The sequence below is a fragment of the Triticum dicoccoides genome, chromosome 5A, assembly GCF_002162155.2.
Source record: "Triticum dicoccoides isolate Atlit2015 ecotype Zavitan chromosome 5A, WEW_v2.0, whole genome shotgun sequence".
Taxonomy (NCBI): Eukaryota; Viridiplantae; Streptophyta; class Magnoliopsida; order Poales; family Poaceae; genus Triticum; species Triticum dicoccoides.
The window spans coordinates 550,813,548-550,834,606 of NC_041388.1; the positions used below are offsets into that span (position 1 = coordinate 550,813,548).

The 21,059-nt window shown below is 43.7% G+C and overlaps 1 protein-coding gene and 1 pseudogene across 1 annotated transcript; both read left to right on the plus strand.

Moving 5' to 3' along the window:
* Nucleotides 1–16,102, plus strand: part of LOC119297822 — a 17,269-nt pseudogene extending 1,167 nt beyond the window's left edge.
* Nucleotides 16,103–18,264: 2,162 nt separating this feature from the next.
* Nucleotides 18,265–19,820, plus strand: LOC119297824 (putrescine hydroxycinnamoyltransferase 3-like). Its single transcript, XM_037575456.1, has one exon. It carries the CDS (start codon nt 18,399–18,401, stop codon nt 19,701–19,703), a length of 1,305 nt encoding a protein of 434 aa, XP_037431353.1. The 5' UTR covers nt 18,265–18,398; the 3' UTR covers nt 19,704–19,820.
* The last annotated feature ends 1,239 nt before the right edge of the window (nt 19,821–21,059 follow it).

Sequence of the window (21,059 nt, forward strand, 5' to 3'; positions counted from 1 at the left end):
GCATTGCTTATCGAGGAGGAAGTGGAGCCATCCCTCCCCTCCCCACAAACCCCCGAGCAATGTATCCCCAGGGGAAGATCTAAGGCCTGGGCTCAAACCGATCCCAGTACCAGCAACATAAGGTTCACTAAAGCAGAATAGAAGCAGTTTTAATCTCATACAAAGCTGGAAACATCCCCCATACAAGCGCTCAATAGAGAGCGGTGTGAAAGCAGAGCAGCAATAGCCTCATTAAGCGTCCACCACAGCAACGAATGCCAGAGGGTTTGTAGCTTAACCCACAAGTCTTCGGGTCCCAAGACGCCATCCATGAACTGCATTGAACACTTCTTCAGCAACTTCGCCAATCTGCTTCACACCTGCCTCCATCATCTTATTTCTTATGGGTTTTTTCTGCAAAATATTCCAATCATATAAGTTCTTGAGTAATAAGTTGACAGGTATACAAGGATCATTTACCCTGTTATTATCAAAAACAACACTATTTCTCAATTTCCAAATTGTCCAACATATAGCCGAGACTCCTATCAAAACTAAACTCATCACATCTTTCCCAAAAAAAATTGTCCAATTCTTAACCACCAGTTCTAAATCTCCTGGTATATCATTTAAGTTAAAAGCACATTTCAAAATATTCCACAAAAGCCTAGCTACTGAGCAAGTTAGAAACAGATGATTAACACTCTCTCTATTTCCACAGAATGGATAGTTTTCATCACCATTCCACCCCTACGCCGCAGGTTATCCTTAGTGAGAATGCTATTTTTAAGAGCCAGCCACATAAAGACTTTGACTCTAGGTGGCATTTTAATTTTCCACATGTATAGGTGTGGGTATTTGACTCCATTATCTATAAGATGTGTGTATAAGGATTTTACTGTATAAATTCCATTTTTTCTCAAAGTCCATCTTACTTTATCTTTTACATCTCTCAATATCACCGAACTGCACACCTCTTTTATATGATCCCAGAGCTCTTTTGACTCCCCAATCATAGCCCTTCTAAAACTTGTATTATCAAGTCCTTTTAAAAAAATTCTTTAACCATTTTTTATCAAAACAAATAGTATATAACCTGGGGAAATTTTTACAGAGTGGAGCAGATCCAATCCACCAGTCTTCCCAGAACCTGGTATTTCCTCCATCTCCTATCATGAATTTGCATAAAGAGGTAAAATAGTCTCTATGTTTTAATAACTCCTTCCAAAATTGGGAGTCACCTTGTTTAACAGATAAGTTTCCAACAGATTTGGATCATTGATATTTTTTTGAGATAATCTCTTGCCATAGCCCCTCCGTGTTGTAGATTTTCCACCACCATCTGCTCAAGAGAGTTTTATTCATCAGAGCTAGGTTTTGAATCCCCAAACCACCCATGTCCTTAGGTCTGCAGACATCGGACCATTTAAACAGATGATACTTCTTCTTTTTATCATCTTCTTGCCACAATAACCTAGCTCTAAAGAAGTCCATTCGCTTATTTACCCCAGTGGGTAATCCATAAAAGGACATCATAAAGTATGGGATGCCTGTCAAGGAAGATTGTATCAAAGTAACCCTTCCAGCACTAGCATGTAGCCTCCCTTGTCAGTTTTCACATTTTTTTCTCCATCTTACTCTCTGGAGGTTTCCAGTGTTTGTTGCTAATTCTATTACAATCTACAGGAAGACCTAAATATTTCATTGACAGAGTCCCAATGGGGCAAGTGAATATCCTAGAATATTCATCCTTTTTGTTCTTGGCCTCCCCAAAAAGGAAAAGTTCACTCTTATGAAAATTAATTTTTAGACCAGACATCTGCTCAAAAAGGCATAATATATATTTGAGGTTATGTGCACTATCTATATCATCTTGTAGAAGGAATATGGTATCATCTGCATATTGCAACATGTTAATCCCATTTGTGGCATATTCTTCCAACACCCCTTTAACTAGGCCATTTTTTCTGGCATTATCAAGCATGATAGCTAAAGCATCAGCCGCCAAGTCAAAATTAAGAGGTGACAGGGAATCTCCCTGCCTTGGCCCTTTATGAGTAGGAAAATACTTCCGTAGATTTTCATTCACTTTCACACAAACTTTCCCCCCTCTAATTGTTTCCATCACCCAATCTATCCATTTGTCTGGAAATCCTTTCATTTTAAGCATTTGGAAAAGAAAGGACCATTTAATTTTATCGTAAGCTTTTTCAAAATCAATTTTCAAGAGCAACGCCCCTTGTTTCTTTTTTTATGCTATTCAAAGCTTCATGCAGAATCAAGACCCTGTCCATGATATATCTGCCTTTAACAAAAGCAGTTTGCACGGGGGAAATGACATCTGTTGCCACTATATTCAATCTGTTCATCAGAACTTTAGTAATAATTTTGAAACAAACATTCAGCAAGCAAATAGGCCTAAAGTTTTGTATTTTGGCAGCGTCTTTGCTTTTTGGGACCAAAGTAATAATCCCATAATTCAACCTACTAATATCATTTTTTTTGTTTCCAAAATCGTCTAGTAAGGCCTTAAGATCATTTTTGACTAACTCCCAGTAATGTTGATAGAATTCAGCTGTAAATCCATCAGGGCCAGGCGACTTATTATGTGCCATATTAAACACTACATTCTTAATTTCCTCCAAAGAGAACTCATTGATCAGCATGTCTCTATACCGTTCCTGAATCATTCTTGGATTTTCAATATTCAAAGAGATCGTAGAATTGTCAGGATGACCAAACAAGTTTTTATAGTAGCTTGTTATATATTCCACCACATTTTTGTCTCCTTCTATCACCCCTTCCTCCTGCTCAAGCCTATTAATTTTATTTCTCCTAAGTCTTCCATTTGACTTGTCATGGAAGAATTTTGTGTCGCTGTCACCTTCCAATAATTCATCTACCTTAGCCCTTTGCTTCCACTTGGCTTCTTCCTATTGCAACAATCTGTCCAACTGAGCTCTCTGCTCTATTTGCTCTTTTCTAACATCAGCAGTAAGTCCATTTTGTTCACAATGTTTATCAATATTATCTAGCTTAAGTAAAATGTCTTTTTTCAGCTCAATATACCAAGCATTTCTGTTTCTGTTCCAGCCTTTAAGTTTAGGCCTCAGAATTCTAAATTTCCCCAACAACCTGTCCACACTGTCTCCAATTATACTAGTGTCATTCCACACATCATGTATAATCTTGTCAATACCCTCTCGTAAAAACCAGGCATTTTCAAATCTGAATATTGGATCAGCTTTTTGAATGTCCCCGGAATCCAAAAAAGTGGTGTATGATCAGATTTCTCTCTAGTTAGGGCAGTAATTTGGGTCAAGGGGTATACCTCTTCCCATTCTGTACTACATAGAATTCTATCCAATTTTTCAAAGGTGGGTATAGGCATATTGTTACCCCATGTAAATTGTCTAACATTCATCTTGAGCTCTCTAACTCCATCTTGTTCCAAAATAGCATTAAACAGAAAACTCCAGTGCCCAGGGGAACCTGGTTTATTTTTTTCACTGGTTTTTCTAATGATGTTAAAATCACCCCATATCAAAAGATAGGGTTTATACTGGTTTGGAAGATTCTAGACAGCTTAGCCAGGAATTTAGATTTCCTTTCTGGTTGAGCATCACCATAAATCACCACCAAGTCCCAAATGAACCTAGTTTTTAGATCTTGCACTGTCATTTTAATATGGTAGTCTCCTTCACTTTGTGAAATCACATCAAGAGTGGTGTAATTCACTCCTAACAAGAGTCCACCAGATTTCCCCCTAGCAGGAGTGAAATGCCAGTGGAAGTCTCTATCAGCACAAAATTTCTGTAGATCATTTCTAGAAAATTCTTGTCTCATGGTCTCTTGCAGGTCTAGAAAGTCTACTTTCATGTCCATTACCATTTCCCTAAGGAACCTCCTTTTAATGTCTCCCCCAAAACCTCTCATATTCCAAAAGATGCCTCTCATTTTTTGTTTCTTTTTCTTAGCAGAAAGTTCTAACAATTTAACAACAAAGACAGTTTTCACCCCAGAACCTCTGGTGGTTTTCTCTTTTTTTTTCTCCTTCTTTGCTGAGAAAAGTTCTCTAACTATTTCCTAGTCCTCATCATCTTTTCTATTCCCCTCCTCATCTCCCTGATCAAGAAGATCTTCTAGGGTATGCTCCCCAGTATCAATGATCTCATTCTCCTCAAGCAACACATCTTGTTTCTATTTTTTATTTAAGTCAGACAGCCACAAGTCAATTCTAGCCTGCTCTACATTTTTTATCAATTCCAGATTATGTGTAATCACCTCAGCATTTTTTCCTAGTGTGACCCCTACCCCCTCATCAACCTTTTGCGGGAGAGTATTAGATTTAGGAAAGCTTCCAACACAAGGTAACTCACCATAGTTATCTTTCTTTGCTGCCCTTTCCTTGGCCAGTTCTGTGATGTTACGATCTTCTTTTCCCTTTAGTCTAGCACATCTTCTCAGTTCCTCTTCTTCATCTTTCAGTACATCCTCCCCTTTCCCAGCTTTTTTGATCTTAGTCTCGAAAGAGTCTGTGTCTTGACTGGCTGTGTAATCCAATGGCTCAACATACCCTAGCGCAATGGTCTGGTCAATCAATTCTTGCTCTGTCATTTCTCCCCCTTCTTCCTGTTTGTCCTCCACTCTCATATACTCATCAACGGCTTCTACCTCTTAATCTTCATTGCTACTTTTATCTCCAGATTGTGACCCCTTCACCTCATCACCTCCCTTCAGATTGATCTGGAGTAGCTCATGCTGTCTTTTAACCTCTTTCTCAAGAGTTTTCCTAATAAACTCCATTTTTTCCTTTTTTCCTCTTCTAGTATCAGTTGTGCAGTCTGCCTGGTAGCCAGCTCCTCTGCTTTCGGCAACCTGATCATCAGACTCTCTTCCCTCTCTTGTAATTCTGTAACTGCAACTGTCTCCTTACTTTTTTATAAACTTCATTAGTCTGACAGATTTCACTAGGTTTCAGGATCACCTGCTCATATTGTTTCAGACCCAGATCTCCCAAGTTCATGCTCTATTTTCCAGTGTCCATTTGTTTGCTTCTTTTTTGCATGTCATTCTCTCTTCGTGACTCAAAACTCTCAAGATCCATATATTCAAATATCTTTCTGTTATTTCCCTCGTCAAACTTATACCACCCCTGTTCAGCAACTAAATCAAACTCAAAGTTTATGTCATACAACAACAAGTCCTTAGTAGTTATCTCAGTCCCTGCTGGAATTTTGTGCATGTCTCTCACACCCACCTTCACCCTGATTTCTTCTTGGGAATGTATGTGCTCCACATCAACCTCCACCACTGGCCCTAAAGCAGATCCAATCTCACACACTCCTAGATAGTGTCTCAAAGTATCAGGCACTCCCCACATCTTTATCCATACTGAGTGGAGCTTCCCCTTGGCTTTATCATCTGGGCTCCATAAATCAACCTCCACCATTGCTCCTGTTCCCAACAAAGTAAATTTTCCAAAGTTCTTGAGCTCCACCAATTTGGTTTTGCTAGGGAATCTCATCAGAAAGGTTTTTGGACTCTGAAATTTAGCTCCCCATGTCCACCCCCATTCAAACATCTTAGCAAATCCATATGCAATTGTAGTTTCATTCAACTGCCCAGATTGTACAGTGACAAGTGCCATTGGGCTTATATGCTCAGTAACAACAATGTATTTTGTATGCTGAACCAAAAGACATCCCAAACCTCTAGCTCCATACCCCACATACTTGGCTACAGGTTTAGCTTGGTTCAGAATTGTGCATTCTTCAGTACTATGTGATGCTCTCTGACACACCACACAAAACACCTTGTTTTTGCAGTCACTCTTGAGGTGCCCCTGTTCTTTGCATTTGACACAAAAAAGATCTTTGCTGTTGTTTCCTATTTCCTTCTTCTTTGGAGCCTCTTTTCCTCACTCATCCTTTGTTTGCCCTTGCATCTTCAATATTTCCTGCTTAGGCACTACAAGAAATATGTCAACTTATGACCACCACTATTGGTCACTAAAAGGTCACAAATTTCCATTTATGACCTTTTTGTGACCAAAAACATAAGGTCAAAAGCTGGGCGTCGTAAACTGACTATAGCGACCTTTCTTCTGGAATGCTCCCAAACGTTTATGACCAAAATACGTCTACTGTGGCATTTTGGTCACTAGCAACCTCCCCAGGCCACGTAGGCATCTAGCGTGGCAATCTTACGTGGCACAAGATTCAGCCCGGTCCAATTCGATTTTTCTACATGGGCCTAGCCCAACAATTCGGCCTTTTCAATATATATTTATTTCTGTTAATTTTCACTAGCTACATGGGCCTGGCCCAGTAATTCGGCCTTTTAAATTTCTTTGCCTATCCCTTTTGACAGATTTTTTTGGTCTTGTTTTTTCTGGGCCATTTCTTTGCTGGGCCTCTCAAGTTTTCCCCTCAAAAATAATTGTTCAATATATCTTGGGCTGGGCCGAAATAATTGATCCAATCCAACTTCTTTTATTATGCCATTGACATTACAACACATCACACTACAAGTTATCTTGGGCCTAGCCCAGTTCCGATACATTTTCAAAGCAACATGAAATATTATAGGAGCCCAAAATATAGTTACATGCATTCATTCTAGCAGTACATATCTTTACATCCAACCAGTAAGTGCCAAACAGAACTATTCTACAACAAAGAAAAGAAAATAGATGACAAGACATCACAGAAGTTCCTATTGTCCTCCTCCTTCAACATTTGAAAACCTTCACCTGGCAGTAGATCAATCATGAGTGAGAAACAATACAGCAGCAAAACAATACAGAAACAATACGGTTGATTATTCAAAGAAATTAAACTAAGTGCAGGTCACCCAAAGCTGAATTTCTTGCAATCCAAACAACACAAACAGTAGGAAGATGGTTGCATAGATACAAATCCATGTGGTAGCAGCAAAATTGGCCAATCTGGACAACATCTTCTCTGTTTGGTACTAACTAAAAAAACTGTACTTGTTCATACAAATCCCTCTTGAATTCCTTACACAGCCAGGATTTGCATCAAATATTCCTTAATTTAGCGGCATTTGTAAGCAGAGAAAGAGAGGGAGGGAGATGGGGATCCTACGTACCTTGTCCTGAAGTTCCAACGACCAGACCAGAGAGAAGTTGCTCCTCGTCTTCTTTCCTCATCCCCAAATTTGCCTGCAATAACCACAATTCATTGCATCAACCAGCGATCTGATCTCACAAGCGATCTGATCTCACAAGCCCCACCCAGGTGGTGGACTGGTGGTAGTACAGCAGCTAGAAGGCTCATCACTCACCGGTTGAAAATCTCGACCCAGTACTCCATCTCCTTCTCCGCCATCCTGAACATCTACATCGCACAACCACCACCATCAATTGACCTCAATCACAAGCTCGAAATCGAAGAGGAAGGCATATACACACAAAAAAAGAACATGAAAATTCCAGAAAAGGGCGACTTGTAGCTGCCAGCAGCAACTTGAGAATGAATGATTGATATCCTGGAAGTTGTAAACTGGAAGCCAGAGAAGCTACTAGTCAGGTTAGTTTCCACAGGTTAATTAGTTTCAAGTTCTGAAACTGAATGCATGGAGTCGAGTATCAGTATTCTGTGTAAATTAGTCATATGATGTACCTGTAGTTACGCAATGATTTTGCTCACGTTAGATAGCATGTACTTCTATACGAGAGAAAGATGGATTGCTAGCAAATCTGCTACATTTTATTGTGCAATGTCAGTCAGTTTGTGTAGCTAAACTTCCAACAATGAACCAACCAAGTGCATATATACTGCTCGTGAGCATGACCAATTTTTTAATCAGACAAAACCAAATATGTTGCAGAATAAAAAATCTACAAGGTGAATAGTAGAAGCTGAGTTTTCAAAGAATGTATCACTTTCAACTATACAAGATTGCCCATCCTCAAGAAAACAATTACAATTTCGAGTCATGGCCTGAACAGCCCCAGTAAGTCATCCTCAAGAAAACAATTATAAAAGACTAATCTTAACCCACTGGTAGCAGTCGAACACTAGCAACTAGTGAGCACTGAAGAAACAATACAATGAAATAGCTTACCCTGATGGTGTCAGCGTAGTTCCATCTGACCTCCTTGGAGAGCTGGCCGAGGAGGCAGTACCTATGCGCAGGCTGCAGCCTCAGAACCCTGCAAAACCACAAGCAACGTCAACATCAAACACACATACAAGACACACGCCAAGATCTAGAAGGCAGTCCAACGCTGACGTACTTCAGCGTGTCGGGGATGACCATGCGCTTGGTCCTGTCATATGGTGGTGGTGCGCCCTCGTATGCCTTAGCCTGGGCGTCGTCGTCGAGGCCACCAGCGGCCCCGGGCGCGGCATCCGGCGCAGACGACTAGCAGGCGAAGCTGAAGCTGCTGCATTGGGACAGTACGAACAGTGAGCCATATGCCTGGACCCTAAAACTTGAAGAAAGCAGTACAAAATTGCACTTCGTACAGGACTGTCATGCAGACCAAAGTAAGCATGAACCGAGTAGATCCCACTAGCATTATGCTTTCTAAAAGATTGCTCGACTAGCATTTTTAAAATTGTCGTGTTGTAGAAACTGAATTGAGGGTAGTGAAAAGGTCCAGAATGTATGAAGATAAGAAAGAAGTTCTTCCCTGGACTGGTTAGTTTTAGAAGCTCTAGCGCAAAATCGACTCCAGGAAAGATCGACGATCCAATTCAAAGATGTAGAGAAAAGTAATACTTAAAAATGGGAAAATGTCTAAACAGCAAGCTAGCCGGATGTTCTACAGCGTCAGCTTATTTCACTGCTCCATGGATGGAGCTTACAATACACTAACCACTTAGACGCACTAATGCAGATTAAAGGGATATGCATGTTTTGTGCCTGTTGGTTTAGGTAGATCTATTCTGGATACCAGTGTTTATCTCCTTAGACCATAGGCATTCCATCAAACTGGTATGTTACAACAGATTGAACAATTCAAGGAATCACCTAGTAGTGGCAAGAATATACAATTGTACAAATGCAGTGCAAGAAGACTAACTACACGACAGTAACTTCGTAGAGCAGGCAATGTAAAAAGATGTGAATCTCAAATCTATAGCAGCTATAGTGGTTCAATATAGTTTATGAAATATAATTTAAAGAGAGAGCAGACTGCCTTTATACGATTTTGGTTACTACCAATTGTCAGTACGATTGCATTAGTGTGTCAAGAGGCTGAACAATTTATGCTATCTTCCAACAGTTTATGCTACAAGCCAACAATATATAAGCCCGTGCCAGTGCTGCTGTTCCGCTGCTCTGCTCCTTGTGCTGCCGCCAGAGATCCCCCGATGGCCTAGAAGAAAAATACTGTTAACTAACAATTTCTCAATAAAGTTTCTGTACAACAGCACAAGGTGGTTTAACACAAAGGGGAAACAAAGAATTAACATGGCAGCAGAGCAAACCAATACAGCTTGCAACTAATAAGCACATGATATTGCTTGGCAAAAGAAGCCACCAGGATCCAAGTAGATCTAGATTTACAGGTGCAATCTTCAATAACTATTAAAGCCATAATTACCACTACAACGAACACAAACAGAATTATGTACAGATGGAGCAACGGAGTCTATCGACTTGCCCAAAAAGTACTTGCAAAAAAAGAAGGAACGCCAGTATCATCATCCATACAAAATAATCACTAGCATGGACCTAGCAGTAATCATCAGCATGCAACCCATCGCCTGACGTGACTGGGGAATACAAAGCACTGGATCTAACAGGCAGTGCCTAAATCCACTCGAAAACAACGTAACTGCTAGAACCAAGCAGATCAAAGCACAGCGCGTACGGATGACATATCCTGCATCGGATAATGCTCAGGAGAGAACCTACTGCGAAGTTTAAACATGCAGCTAGCGCGGGCGGGACAATGCTCGGGCAACTCACCCCGCAGGCGAACTTGAAGAAGACCCGGAGCTACTAATCGAGCGAGAAGAGGGGCTCACTGGTGTGCCCTTGCTTGGCGGCGACGTGGAAGGCGTCGAGGTCGAGGCGGGAGCGGAGCTTGGCGGCCTCGAGGTCGTAGAGTGGGAGGAGGAGGTGCACGACCTCGAGCGCGCCGGCCTCCGCCGCGATGTAGAGCGCGGACTCCTCGGCGACGGCCAGGAGGCGGCGCACGGCCTCGGCGTCCGCGGATCGGACGGCCGCGAAGAGCGCCTGGTGGGAGAGCGGCAGGAGATCCATCGTCGGGCGGGCGGCCAACCGGAGAGCCGGCGCGGAGCTGACCAAACGGAACCCTAGCACGTCGGCCGACCTGCTCGACTCGATCTGGGGCATAGGGTAGGGAGAGATGGTAAGGGGAGGGAGGGACGAGGTCGGCGGCGGTGGTGAGGAGGGCTGCAAGGTCGGCAGTGGGTGGGAGCGGCAGGGAGAGAACTGGATCGGGGAAAGGAGGCCGGGGAGAGGACTGGATCGAGGGAGGAGGTGGCGGCGGCTGCGAGGACAAGAGGGGTGCGATGGGGGGAGTCGATGGGATCTGACCTAGGGTTTGGGCTGCGGGTGGGGGTATCTCTTTTTCATTTTATTTTCCTTTTTTTCTGTAGATGGATGGATGGATGGATGTGGGATGGAGAGATGGATGGATGGATGGATGGGCGCCATGTCATCGATCCGTGGGAAGAGTCATGATTGGTCGAAAAAGCAGTGATTTAAAAAAGTGTCTAAGTACTAAAAATAGAGGGATTTTGTGAAGTAGCTATTCAAAATATTTTGCAAAATGGCACCACACAAATTTTCACTAGAGTTAGACCACATTTTATGGATAAGGACCAATTTCTATGCATTTCTGATCTTTCTAGCTACTTTTAATCATTTTCTGAGTGCCCGAAAGGAGGTTTTTTTGTGAAGGAACTACCAAATAATTGTTGCAAAATTGGACCAAATCAATTTTCTAAAATACTAGGACATATTTAATGCACAATTGACAAAATGGTTGGGTGTAAAAAGTTTTGATCCACCTCTCGTGAAAAAGACAAATTTCCGCCGATTCAGCTAGAAGCGGGTCAAATTTGAACTGCAGCTGCCTCATAAGTTTGCTATTTATTTTTTTACAAAAAATCATTTCTAGGTACATAAGTATCTATTTAATCAGAGAAACACCAAAAGTTTTCCAAGATTCAACCACTAGCTAGGAACGGTCAAGCCCGCCGTTTTGACCGCATTTTGAAACGGGAATAAAAATTCAAAAAAAATCAAAAAATTGGGAAATCTTCGCATTGTGTCATCATATGTGGCCAAGTTCCTAGGAAAAATAACAAACTTGTAATACGGCAATTATTTTAAAAAAGTGTTCTCAGAAACGAGCTATCACGTGTGGAGATCAATGGCTTTCAAGCCAAAATGATCAATCTTATGGCCACATTCATGGCATAGTTTGTTCAAATGATCTCATATTGTGCACAAGGGTGCATATTGGAATGGCAAACAATGTTGCCTAAGGAAGTTTTCATTTTCGTTGGACGAAAATACCATTTTCCATTTTTCGAGTGCCCGAAAGGAGGTTTTTTTGTGAAGGAACTACCAAATAATTGTTGCAAAATTGGACCGAATCATTTTTATAAAATACTAGGCCATATTTAATGCACAATTGACAAAATGGTTGGGTGTAAAAAATTTTGATCCACCTCTCGTGAAAAAGGCAAATTTCCGCCAATTCAGCTGGAAGCGGGTCAAATTTGAACTGCAGCTGCCTCATAGTTTGCTATTTATTTTTTCAAAAATCATTTCTTGGTACATAAGTATCTATTTCATCAGATAAACACCAAAAAAATTCCAAGATTCAACCACTAGCTAGGAACGGTCATTCCCGCCGTTTTGACCGCATTTTGAAACGGGTATAAAAAATTCAAAAAATATCAAAAAATTGGGAAACCTTCCAATTGTGTCATCATATGTGGCCAAGTTCCTAGGAAAAATAACAAACTTGTAATACGGCAATTATTTTAAAAAAGTGTTCTCAGAAACGAGCTATCACGTGTGGAGATCAATGGCTTTCAAGCCAAAATGATCAATCTTATGGCCACATTCATGGCATAGTTTGTTCAAATGATCTCATATTGTGCACAAGGGTGCATATTGGAATGGCAAACAATGTTGCCTAAGGAAGTTTTCATTTTCGTTGGACGAAAATACCATTTACCATTTTTCGAGTGCCCGAAAGGAGGTTTTTTTGTGAAGGAACTACGAAATAATTGTTGCAAAATTGGACCGAATCATTTTTATAAAATACTAGGCCATATTTAATGCACAATTGACAAAATGGTTGGGTGTAAAAATTTTTGATCCACCTCTCGTGAAAAAGGCAAATTTCCGCCGATTCAGCTGGAAGCGGGTCAAATTTGAACTGCAGCTGCCTCATAGTTTGCTCTTTATTTTTTCAAAAATCATTTCTAGGTACATAAGTATCTATTTAATCAGAGAAACACCAAAAAAATTCCAAGATTCAACCACTAGCTAGGAACGGTCATTCCCGCCGTTTTGACCGCATTTTGAAACGGGCATAAAAAATTAAAAAAAATAAAAAAATTGGGAAACCTTCGCATTGTGTCATCATATGTGGCCAAGTTCCTAGGAAAAATAACAAACTTGTAATACGGCAATTATTTTAAAAAAGTGTTCTCAAAAACGAGCTATCATGTGTGGAGATCAATGGCTTTCAAGCCAAATGATCAATCTTATGGCCACATTCATGGCATAGTTTGTTCAAATGATCTCATATTGTGCACAAGGGTGCATATTGGAATGGCAAACAATGTTGCCTAAGGAAGTTTTCATTTTCGTTGGACGAAAAAACCATTTTCCATTTTTCGAGTGCCCGAAAGGAGGTTTTTTTGTGAAGGAACTACCAAATAATTGTTGCAAAATTGGACCGAATCATTTTTATAAAATACTAGGCCATATTTAATGCACAATTGACAAAATGGTTGGGTGTAAATTTTTTTGATCCACCTCTCGTGAAAAAGACAAATTTCCACCGATTCAGTTGGAAGCGGGTCAAATTTGAACTGCAGCTGCCTCATAGTTTGCTATTTATTTTTTCCAAAAATCATTTCTAGTTACATAAGGACCTATTTAATCATAAATACATGGTTTGGTGGCGATACGTCGAGGTTTGGGTGGTGGCCGAGGGCCTCAACTCTAGAGCGCGTAAACTCGCATGCCCGTCGCGTGGTCACCGCGTGACTGTAATGTTGCGATGTGTTCTTGGCGGCTTAGGCATGTCTAGTGGGTTGGGCACTCTCCAGGTTGGTGCTAGGAAGAAAATTACAGCATAAGATTCTCACGAGAAGACAGATCGATGCTCAAACATGAATTAGCTGCCAAGTATTTGATTAGCGGTACGGGAAATGCACATGGCCAATGGGCGTGAGTTTTGGCTGAGGATGATCATCTACTAAGGAGAATGTCTTCACAAATTTTTAGCTCAAAAGGAGGATCCTAGGTGGTACTTGCTTTGCAAAGTACCACGCTGGACAAAAATATGAATGTTGAAGCTGGGCTCGAAATAATGAATGCATTGAGCTGAAATTTTGTGGAGGATGGTTATTTGAGCATAGGAAAGCATTGTAGAAAATTGATACCATTTGGACATGCCAAAGTAGTACTTCCTTCACAATGCTCTTCTATGGACAGAAACTTGGGAAAACTAGTGAGAGAGATTGGATGAATGAAATGAGCTCAAAATTGGTGTAGGTAAGTTACTTAGGTATGGTCATGCCCTGGTCAATTTTCAGATCATTTGCGTAAGCCTAGCTAGTACTTACTTCACAAAGCTTCTCTCGAGGTAGAAACTTTGGAAATTTCCCGAGAAACATTTACTAGGAAAATTGAGCTGAATATTATCATGTGGCAATGATTTGGGTATGGAAGAGTGCCCGAAAAGTTTGAGGGTAATAGGAGGGGTCTATATAACACTTGCTTTGCAACGTGCCAATTTGGCCATAAAATATAAATTGAACCTGGGCTCACATAGATGATTTGACTGAGCTGCAATTTGGAGGAGGGTGATAATTTGGGCATATGAAGAAACTGTATAAATTTCATGTCATTTAGAGATATAAAAAAGGTACTTCCTTCACAATGCTTCTAGGTGGACAAAAACTTTGGAAATTTGCCGAGGAAGATTTGCTAGGAAAATGGAGCTGAATTTTGTCATGCGATAATGATTTGGATAGGAAAGAGTGCCCAAAAAATCGTAGGGCAATCAAGAATATATAAATAGCACTTCCTTCATAAAGTGTTGTTGTGAACATAATAGGAAAATGAATATTGTTGAATTAGTTTTGAACTAGGCAAGGAAGGATTTTTACATATTTGATGAAGATATGACCCAAAGAATTTATGAGATTTTTTTGGGAATTTTGGGAATGATAGAAATATAGGTTGCTTCACAACCTAAGGCAAAAACTGCCACATGGACATGACACATAGGCAAAACTGATGAGATGGCGCCTAGTCATCACAACCCACCACAATCTACAAGGTTATGACCATCTATATTGGTCATTAACAACTAGAAATAAGGCAGCGGACTAGCACTGTTTGCTTTGTGACCATTTCATGTAAGGAAATTACGACCTTTCTGACCAAAATGGTCGCAATGGTTTAGGGTTTGAAGCCCCCTGAACAGCTTTTGACCAATTGGTCTAAAATGGTCATAAATTTATGACCAATTCTTCAAGGGTCACTGACAGAAGGTCATAAGTTGACATATTTCTTGTAGTGAGGCATGTTAGACAACAAATATTGGTACTATTGTGCCATTTGCTCCTGTGGCAAGAAACCAAACCGCCCCAGCCCCATCCCAACAGGCACCAGCTGGGGGAAATTGGTGTTGTTCACCATGGGAAATCCACCTTCCATCTGCATCTGTCCCCCTTGCACACCCATTTGTTGTATATTTGGATTGGTAACCGCAAAGTTACTGCCAGGTCCCACATCCCTATTTCCAGTTTGGGTTCTTTCTTGCTGTCCTCCCCTCTGCCTGAGCCAAATGATCCTCCCTTGCCATTCAGATCTCTCCCACTACCCATCGAAATCCCTTCTCCTCCAGAACCACTACTATTAGTCCCAGGCCCCTCCCCCCTGTAATTTCCATCCTTGTTTCTCCAATCAAATCCTTCCTGAGTATGAGTGCTTTAACGGATGAGGGTGTGATGGCTGTTAAAAATGCTGCATGTGAGAGGCTTCTTGAGCAGAGAGTGGAGATCAAGATGAAGTCAAAGAAGATCAATGACTGCTTAAATAGGTTTCATGTTGCTATGCCCAAGCCTCGTGACAACAGAGATAGGCCTACTTGCATTCCTCAGGCTGTTCTTGAAGAAACTTGAGAGGGACCTTGAGAATGAGAATGGAGGTGCTGGTGTCTATTCCGCCAGTCTCAAGATGCATTACTTATTGGCCAATGATGAATGGAAGGAAGATATTCCCCCTGGAATATTGGATGTGAAGAACTGGAAAGGGAGGAGGGCCTTCGTCTTGAAGAAGAAGCTGCTCAGGATGCTTTCATGATTGATGGACATGACGAATTAACTGAAGAGCAACGTGAGATATTGGGTAAGATAAGGAAGAATAAGGCAATGCTCATCCAAGAGCATATGATGAAGAAGAGTACTGCAGAGAGCCGTCCTATTGTTCCAAGGAAGCATGACAAAGACAGGAAATTCACAACCAAGAGATTGGGCAGGCAACTCACATCCATGGGTGTTGATCCTACTGCGGCTGTGAACCGACTTCGCAACCAGTCAAGAGGCCGTAAGCGTGAGAGGTCACTGAGCAGAGCTGATGGTGATGACGCCATGGACGTTGATGGCCAGCATTCCGACAAGAAACTGCGTACAATGTCGAGGTCTAGGTCCAAATCACGACCAATTGAAGAGGTCGTACCAGGTGATGGGCTCAGGGACACTGCTCAAAAGAAGAAGGCCATCAAGAAGTCGAGGGACTCTGTCAAGAACAGGAACAAGGAGGTCGCCGTGGAGAGGCGGACCGCGTCATCCCCACCTTGAAACCGAAGCATCTCTTCTCTAGAAAACGAGGCATTGGAAAGACCAGCAGGCGCTAAGCCAGTCAATGTGGATGTTGCTGCTTGCGATCACTGGATCAGGTGTGATAATTGTGCTTCACATGATTGCTATGTTCATGAATAGAAGTACTGTTTTTGTATGTGGATAGGGTTGTGCTGTAGAGAGCTGAGAGTAGCTGACGTATCGTACTGCACTATCGAATTGGATTTAGTAATTTTGTCAGTAACTAAAAAACCCCGCTATCATCATAAAGTGGAGATCGGTGATGCAAGCACTGTAGATGGCTTGCGAAGATTGCTCGAGCTACATACACATGTTTATTGTATGTTGAAGCTCAAGTCTTCATTTTCTCCTTGTGATGCAGGAACTGTTATTTCCTGGACTGGGGGTCAAAGAGGAGATAGAACTGTCTGGATTTTAAGTTTTGTCTGGCTTTTGTTCTCTTTTACGCATCGTTCGCATTTGTTAGACTATGTCGTCGTTGAACTGTATGGTAGGTACCTTTGGTTTATTATATGCACTAGTGCGGAGTGGTGTTAATGTAATCTAACGGCCTGCTTGTTCTACCTTTACTGAAATACGTAGTATGTTGCTACTTGCGAGTACTTGATTGTTTCAGTTGTGTTTTTACCCTTTCTGAGATGCAATGGTGCGAGATGGTTTAGATGAGTATCCATTGTTATGTGTCCATTATAAACTGAACACGGATTGAGCGAGATGGTTTAGATGAGTATCCATTGTTATGTGTCCATTATAAACTGAACACGGATTGAGCGAGATGGTTTAGATGAGTATCCATTGTTATGTGTCCATTATAAACTGAACATGGATTGAGCGAGATGGTTTTGTTGATTGTTGCGAATTCTGCCGTTGTCTGTCTATTGAAGGGTGCAGTAATTATATTTGGATGCGGAAGAAGTTTTGTACGTACTTTATTCACAGTTTCTCTGTTGTAATTTCTTGACATGTTATTTAGATTTTCATTCACAAGTATTCACGCATGGCTACACTCTCCTTGCACCTTGCTAGTATACTTGTGCTTAAACAGACAGCACGCATGCATGAACCAATACGTCATTATCAAGTTAAATACAAACATGGATCAATGCAAAAGAGAACGCAAAAGGGGGCAGACAAATTAGACCAACACAAGTTGCTCACGGTTAGCACAATGTCAACTTGCTCCCAAACTCTCCACCAACTGATATATATATATCCTCACGGTCACGGGCAGGTTCGTCTCGGCTGCGTTTTGATGATTTAGACGCACTGACTGATGGGGAGATGATGTCAAAACCCACAGATTAATACGTACACCGTCATGTGTATGCGGGCATGCCTTTACGACCACCATCGAATATATACTATTTTCCAATACTTTTGGCGGATAATCGTTCGCCGCCTCTAGCAAAGTCACGAATATCTAATGTGTATACAGACATCTCTTTACTACTCGCTTCGTTTCATAATATAAAATCTTCCATCTGTTTCGGCAAACCGGGGTTCGCCGCCTCTAGTAATGCCAAAACTCTAGTGATCAACACCAATGTCAGTAATTACAAAAGCACTCCTCACCAATTCATTCTTAATTAGCAAAACTACTAACTCAAATAACTATTCTATTTAACTTTTAATTTCAAAAGGAAGAAAAACTGAAACCAAGACATATGTGGCAAGGAAGTTTGATTTTATTCATTTTTGTGCGTTAATTGAGTGACATAATTGTGGAACTCATTGTCCACTCTTCAACATGTTTTTATTGAAGGCAAACTCTTGGAACAGCCTTTCACACTGCTTTATAAATAAAGTATACCTTTAATAATACAAGGTAGTGAGGAGGCCTTCATGCAAAGCGGATTCAGGATAACCGGACAAACACACGTGAGTACGTTGTCGAGAAATAATACAAGTAAGCGTAAGTACAACGCCACGGTACATCCTAACACACTTAAGTTCCACCACAACACGCCATGAGGGAAACAGTAGGAACATGTGACATTTGCACGTTCTGGGTAACAGCCCGTTCAATAGTCAAAACACAAGCATGGATTACAGTACAGGCGGGCCAGGTCAAGTCTCAACTACATTTACGGGGGTTTGATTTCACCTACCGGCTACCGTTTCCCGCGAGCGTGTTCCAGACTTCCTATAATCTTACAACCAGCATCAGGACGACCACCAAATCATACAACACAACACAAGAGTACAAGACGGCAAGCAATAAGCAAAGCCTCCACGTACTCCTACAAGCTCTCTGTTGCAAACTTTTGATCATTCTCGCCGGCCGATCAAACTTGATTAGCGACAGAGAAACTGCTGCCCCGATACACAGCAATGGAGGTCAAGGTGTTGAGCTCCAAGCTCGTCAAGCCTGCCTACACTGCCGGCGAAGCGCCGACGCGGGCCACCGAGTACATTCCACTGTCCATCTTCGACAAGGTGACGTTCGAGATGCAGATGGCCATCATCTACGCCTTCGCGCCGCCCGCGCCCACCACCGCCTCCATCGAGAAGGGCCTTGCCATGGTCCTCGCCCAGTACCGCGCCTTCGCCGGGCAGCTCGGCGAGTCCCCCGACGGCACGCCGTCCGTCATCCTCAACGACCGTGGGGCGCGCCTGGTTGAGGCGACCGTGGACGCCGACCTCGTCGACATTGCGCCCTCGAAGCCCACGCCGGAGCTTCTGAAGCTGCATCCTGACCTGGAGGCGGAGCACCAGGAGGTGGTGCTGCTGCAGCTGACAAGGTTCCGGTGCGGCTCGCTCGCTGTAGGGTTCACGTCCAACCACGTCGTCGCCGACGGCCACGCCACCAGCAACTTTCTCGTGGCCTGGGGCCGCGCCACCAGGGGGCTCCCCATGGGTCTCCCGCCAGTGCACCACCACGCGGAGCTATTCAAGCCACGCTCGTCGCCTCGCGTGGAGCACGACCACCGCAACAGGGAGTACTACATGCCGTCGCCCACCGACGTGGTCGGTCACCACGGCGATGCCGCCGACAACATCGTCATCCACAAGGCGCACTTCACCAAGCACTTCATCGCCGGTCTGCGCGCCAAGGCGTCAGAGGGGCGCGGCCGGCCGTTCAGCCGGTTCGAAACCATCCTCGCCCACCTGTGGCGCACCATGACGCGCGCGCGCGACCTGAGCCCCGAAGAGACCTCCAAGATCCGGCTGTCCGTGGACGGGCGGCACCGGCTCGGCCAGCCGGCGGAGCACTTCGGCAACATGGTGCTCTGGGCGTTCCCGCGGTCCACGGTGGGCGACCTCCTGAACCGGCCGCTGAAGCACGCCGCACAGGTGATCCACGACGAGGTGGCGAGGGTGGACGGCGCCTACTTCCAATCTTTCGTCGACTTCGCCACCTCCGGCGCCGCCGAGAAGGAGGGGCTGGCGCGGAGCGCCGTCTGCAAGGACGCGCACTGTCCGGACGTGGAGGTGGACAGCTGGCTGACGTTCCCGTTCTACGAGCTGGACTTCGGCACGGGGAGCCCGAGCTACTTCATGCCGGCCTACTTCCCCACGGAGGGGATGCTTTTCCTCGCGCCGTCCAACTTCGGCGACGGCAGCGTCGATGCCTTCGTACCCCTATTCCAAGATAACCTTCAAGCGTTCATAGAATGCTGCTACTCCATGGAGTAGGTGGCCTAACTGTGAATTAGTCGAAGAAACAGTGAGCAAGGCACATACATTATTTCATTTATTATTGAGAGGGTGGCCAAAAATATGTTTTTTCTTCTTCTCGTTGAGAATTGTATAGTGCCACTGTTATCATGTATACTATTAACACGAATTTTCGGATCAAACAAGTTCCATTATAAACAAATATACCTTATCTTACCTACTGTTTGATCTGACTTGAACACTAAACTAGAAAATCACTGAATTAATTACATAATTTTCCTAAAAAGCTGTTTAAGATGGAGCAGATTACAAAAATGGAAGTGTATTTTGTTTTCTGTGGGAAACAACAGGGCTCTGTTGCGTATGTTTTATCAAATTTTAAATAAGTGGTACATGCAATGGTTTTACAAAAGAGCAAAAAGAAAATAAAGACTACACATAAAAGTTAGCAAAAAGAAACTAAGAATGAGACAACAACAGTAAGAGAAACACCATGGCAGCGTCTGGGGAGATCCTGGTTGAACTAAGAGCATCTCCAGCCGTTGGCCCCCCAGGAGGCGTTAAAAATCACCCCTGGGGACGCACCGGCGCAAAACGCGCGTTGGAGGCGTGTTGTCACCCAGTCGCGGCGCCCACGGGATTTTTTTCGAACGGCACAAACACGGCGAGTTCAAACCAAATTCAACCAAACACGGCACAAACACGTCCGCTCATACATATTTAAAGTATTTTACAAAAAGAAAAAACACACTACTAGGCCCGCCCGCCGTCTCGCTCGCCTCGCCGCTCCTCGCCGGCCGCCGCCCTTGCAGTTCTACATGCCGAGGAGGCTGTAGAACCGCGTGTAGTCGCCGCCGCCGTCGTCGTCGTCGTTGTCGCCTCCGCCGTGGCCGCCGTCCCTGCTGCAACCCTCCCCCGATTGGCGCGGCGGGTTGGACGGTCCGGCGGCGTCCTCGTCGTCGTCGCTGTCGAGGATCATGACGCCGTGCTCGTCCTCGCGCCCATGCTTGCGGGTGGCGATCTCCTCTAGGGCACGGGTCTGCCGGGCCATCTCAGTCCGGAGGTAGTCGTCGCGCGCCCACCGCAGGGCGTCCGCGTCGGAGAAGCCGCGCCGGGCTATCTCCTCGTACTCCGGGGGAGGCTGGGCTCCGATTTGGGCGCGACGAGGACGAGGCGCCCTGAAGCGGGGGTGGAGTCGGCGATGCGGATACCGGAGCTGCGGGTGCGCCGGCTGACAGGCGTGTCCTGGGGCTCCGGCTTGACGGGCGTGTCCTGGGGCTCCGGCTTGATGGGGCAGAGGCAGGGAGAGCCGGTCGACCGACCGGACGAGGAGGAGGATGCCCCGGGGTCCATGCGCCTCGGCGTCCACGAGCT

What these genes read in the sequence shown, in the direction of transcription:
- LOC119297824 (XM_037575456.1), top strand. Translation starts at nt 18,399, where the DNA reads ATGGAGGTCAAGGTGTTGAGCTCCAAGCTCGTCAAGCCTGCCTACACT.